At 45.6% G+C, this 4,567-nt stretch overlaps 1 protein-coding gene across 2 annotated transcripts; it reads left to right on the top strand.

Annotated features, from left to right (window-relative positions):
- Nucleotides 1-235: 235 nt before the first annotated feature.
- Nucleotides 236-4,268, top strand: MRPS23 (mitochondrial ribosomal protein S23). 2 transcript variants are annotated; one of them, XM_006216412.4, is made up of 5 exons: nucleotides 236-400; nucleotides 872-1,042; nucleotides 3,132-3,209; nucleotides 3,419-3,545; nucleotides 3,899-4,268. In XM_006216412.4, exons 1-5 carry the CDS (start codon nucleotides 357-359, stop codon nucleotides 4,037-4,039), a joined length of 561 nt encoding a protein of 186 aa, XP_006216474.1. In that variant the 5' UTR covers nucleotides 236-356; the 3' UTR covers nucleotides 4,040-4,268. The 2 variants fall into 2 exon arrangements, with proteins under 2 accessions (XP_006216474.1, XP_006216473.1); XM_006216411.4 differs by having other exon boundaries at nucleotides 241-400; nucleotides 3,896-4,268.
- The last annotated feature ends 299 nt before the right edge of the window (nucleotides 4,269-4,567 follow it).

The raw sequence follows: 4,567 nt of genomic DNA, 5'->3' as shown, positions 1-4,567 counted from the left end.
CGCGGCCCCATCTTCTCGGAAGGAGTTGGCTTAGTAAGGTCAGATGAAAAGCAACCATCACAATTAACCCCTCCCCTGGACTGGTCATTTAATTGCTTCACCCGAGTTTTGGCTCCCTCCCTCCCTGGAGGCTCGGCTATCGAGTGCTCCCGTCTGAACCTAGCGCGGAGCCGAGGGCGCGCCGGCTCGGCCATCCTTTGCTTCTTCCTGGCCCCGCCCTCCCGTGGGGGCCGCGGTGGCTGCACAGCGCTCCTTGGCTCGGTCCGCAACCTACGCCCACTTCGCCTGCCGCGGGCGCTTCCGGTTCCGGTTCCGGTTCCTGTACCTGGAGCCGCGCGAGATCTGAAGCGTCCGGCATGGCGGGGAGCCGGCTGGAGACCGTGGGGAGCATTTTCTCGCGGTGCGTGCTCGGAGCCGCTGGGGGCCGAGGGCACTCCGCCTTTCGCGCTCTGGGTGGGCCTGAGCCGCCGAAGCCTCCCTCGTGCTCTCTCCTGCCTCTGAAGGGTTGTGCCTGACGACGTCACTCCTTGAACTTCTTAGCTTTCACGTTCAAGATCGCACCTGTCCCCTCCGCCAAGGGAGGTCTCTAGGAAGGGGCTGATGGGCCTGGCCGAACCGGCTTTGCGTGTTTCTTAACGAGACAGGGATAGGGCGAGGGGGTAGGACGAACATAAGAATGGAAGGATTAACCCCTGAGCACTGTTAGGTTGGCTTGGAATATGGAAACATCTTACCTGTCGGTGGGAATACCTGCTCTGCCCTCCTTCTGTTGTTTTCCGGACGCTGCGGTCCCCCAGATGCCCCAGGCTGCGGCTACACTGATTCAGGGGCTCAGGCTGTCGCTGACCTTCGTTCTTTACCCTCCCTTAAGGACGCGGGACCTGATTCGGGCTGGGGTGTTGAAGGAGAAGCCCCTGTGGTTTGACGTATATAACGCCTTTCCCCCGCTGAGGGAGCCGGTCTTCCGAAGGCCCCGCTTGCGATACGGCAAAGCCAAAGCTTCCATCCAGGACATCTTGTACCACGAGGATCGGATTAGAGCGTGAGTGCGGAGCCCATATGATGGACAGGAGGCAGCAGAACGTCAGAAGGAAATGTTTAGCCAGCAGTCTGGCAACTTAAATAGGAATGGAGTCGGGGCTTGCCCTGTGAAAAGGTCTTGTCTATCTAGCCAGATTAGGGAATCAGTGCCCCTCTCCCATGTGAGAGAAACGAAAGTTCCGAGAAGTAGAACCTGCAGCCCAGCAACCGATCATTTCTATTTAGCTACCTGTGTCTGCGCATCTGTTTGGTGGCAGGCACTATGCTAAGCCCTTAGCAAACATCTGCCTTAGGCCTCTAATCCTGTGAGATAGGGATGTTCGTCTTCATTTTAGTCATGAGGACTGGGGGCCTCAAGGAGGTCAGCTTAGTGGGAATTCACTGACAAAGCCCTTTCCCTCAAATACTGATGTCAAGTTAGTTTTTAGTATCTAGAATTTTTACAGATTGTTTTTAAGTGTTAAGATCAGAGATTGTGCCTAATTGAAATTAATACCTATTCCTCATTTTCACCCCTATTTCTCGTTGTAAGGAAATAGTTTATAAAGTCATTGTATTTATTGGGGTCTAGGCACCTTTCATTTGAGAAATATTCTCCCCACCCCCACCCCAAACAACACTCCTTTGAGGTGGAACTGGTGTGCTCCAGCTCTACTTGGAAATTTTCAGGGTAGGGAATTTTCAGAGATCTTTGGGACACTGTATACTTTCCCAGCTTTTTTCTGCCTACATTTATTGCATGCACTTGGTCAGGATGCTTTCAGGTCATTTATACATTAAAATCACTTGTGCTCTTACCCTGTGTGTAGCAGTGGAGCTAGGTGATGGTCATTGGAGAATGTGGAATATTTTATTGTTCCCTCTTTCTATTACTGTTAGTGCCAAAATAATAATATCTTAAATAATTTTTTTGAACCTTTATCTTTTTGGCTTTTTTGTTTGTTTCTGGTGTTTTTTGGTATTTTTAAGAACTTATAATAACAAAATACATTTCAGGTGTATCAAAACCTAAGTACAGAAAGTGAAGTCATAAAAGTACCAGAAGGAAATATGGGAGAATTTAAAGAAGAATCTGGGTGATAAAAGCCTTTCTTAGCATGACATAAAACCTAGAAGCCATAAATGAAAATATTAAGATTTTTTGCACACAAAAAACATAAGCAAAATCAAAAGTCAGCTGACATACTGGGAAAAAAGTTTGGAACACATATCACAGAGGGCTGATTTCCTCTTCATACTGCTGTCGAGTTTGCTTATAGGTCAATAAGAAAAAGACCAAAAGGAAAAATGGGCAAAGAATGTGGACAGGCCACAGAGAGGGAAATTCATTTGCTTTTAAACATGGAAGGATGTTCAGTCTGTTTCAAAAGGAAAGCAAACAATATTGAGCTACACTACTTCACCTGTCAAATTGTCAGAGATCAAAAAATTGGAAAATAGAATTTGATCCAGGGTGTGGGGAAGTAGGTAGTCCTCTACTTACTGGTGTGGGTGTAAATGGGCACAGCTCCTTTGGAAAGCACTGTGGCAATTTGGAAGGCCAAATTACAAATGCCTATACCTTGACCTAGTGATAACCATTTTTATGAATTTATTCCACAGACTTATTTGCCCAGTGCACTGAGAAAGATAAAGGTAGTCACTGCAGCAGTATCTAAAGTAGCAGAGGACTAGAAATAATCTGCATGCACCAGTTTGGAATGATCTCTAAGAAATGCTAAGTAAAAAGGCAGGATGTGCTCACCATCCCTGGGGTTAGACAGCGTGGCTGGGGATGTGGCTGGGGACAGGGATTGATGGATGTGTGTGTGGTTGTACATTGCTAGAGCATCCCTGCGTAGTGTTGCTTCCTGGGAAGGGAACCTGGAGTTCAGAGGTGAGGAGGAACGTTACTTTTCACCTTTCTGGAACAGAAGATGTATTTACCGTGTGCATGCAGTGCTTATTTAAAACAGACAAACAAAAGCTGTTAGGCTCAGGTTCTGTAGGTCACCTTGTCCTCAACTCCTCAGGGCCCAGCAGTTATTCGTTACTCCATTCTTGGCCATGATCTATAATTGGAGATTTATATTGTGTTTTGTGTTTTCTAGGAAATTTTATTCCACGTATGGATCTGGTCAAAAAGCTTTTGATCTGTTCAATCCAAACTTCAAGTCTACCTGTCAAAGGTAAGCCATTTTACAAGTCCTGGGTTACTTTTTTTTTTTTTTTTTTTGAGGATTTTGTTGTTAGTTTGAGGAGTTTTGTTGAATTCCACTTGAGGGAAAAGATGTTTCTATTGGAAGATGTGTTACAGGAGTGCTTAGTGCTGTGTGTAACAGCACATCTTGACAACTCCCAGTACACAGCCCTAAGATGTGACTGCTCGGACTTCTAGGTTTGTGGAGAAATACATTGAGCTACAGAAACTTGGAGAAACAGATGAAGAGAAGTTGTTTGTGGAAACAGGGAAGGCTTTATTGGCAGAAGGTGTCATTTTACGACGAGTAGGAGAAGCAAGGAATGTGAGTATTTTATTATCAAAATTGTCTAATTTGCCAGAGGTTAAAGGAAGGAAGGCTTGATTTTCTTTCCCCAACCTTGGCTCCAGGTCAGATACTACTGGATCAAATATACTAGAACTTTGTGGTAAGGACTGCTGCTTGGAATAAGTAACTTGTCGTGAGGGTTTTTGAAATTGTGATTCTGTAGAGGTTTTTAAAATCATGTTTATTGTTTGTCGTAATAGAATTTGACCTGAGATAACAGTGTTATATTTTTGACTCTGTGATAGAATGTGTCTGTCACATAGCTTCAGCCAGTTAACTGAGTGAAAATGACATCCCTGTGACGTTCTTATGTCTGGTCTTTTAAGCAGCAGGAAGGTAGCAGGAAGGCTGAACCCATGGGTGTCAAACCCCAGTCTGTGTTGGAAGAGAACCAGCCTCTGACAGAAGTTCCACGGGACCAGCATTTGGAGGCACCTGGAGAACAGGAAAAAGGCCTCTCACCTCCCTGAAGAGCTCCGTGTGCTGTGTACACTGACAGCCAAGCCGGATGCACAAGATGAACGTGGAACTATTTTTAACAGTTGGACTGTGCAAATGTTGCTTGATCTCTAAGGCATTCTGTTTGCCTTCTTTTGGTTTCCCTTTCTAGGCTGTCATAAAGCTCTGTATCACGGTTGGAAAGAAGCAGTTATGTGAACTTTTATGTTTGGACGGTATTAAATGAAGAACTCCCTAGTGCTTATAAAGTAAATTTATTCTAAAACTGTAAATTGCATTAGGAAGCCTTTGTAAGAATTGTTTGAGTGGGACTCATTCTGCGTAGGTTTGCTTCGAGTTCTATGTTCGCATTTGATTCGCTGCTAGGTTTCTTGTCTCTGGATCCATCAGACTTCCACTTGGATACACCGCGTGGTTCCCTGGCCAGCTGTGTCTGTCTGCAGATAACCTTTGTACTTTTTGTTTGAGAGGCCAGGCTGACCTGTGCTTTGCAGTAAGAGTAAGAACCTATCCCTGATGGTAGGCAAAGGCAAAACTGT

The sequence above is a fragment of the Vicugna pacos genome, chromosome 16 (assembly GCF_048564905.1).
Source record: "Vicugna pacos chromosome 16, VicPac4, whole genome shotgun sequence".
NCBI lineage: Eukaryota > Metazoa > Chordata > Mammalia > Artiodactyla > Camelidae > Vicugna > Vicugna pacos.
The sequence above is the reverse complement of the archived record's forward strand: the minus strand, read 5'-3'. Positions and strand labels throughout refer to the sequence as shown.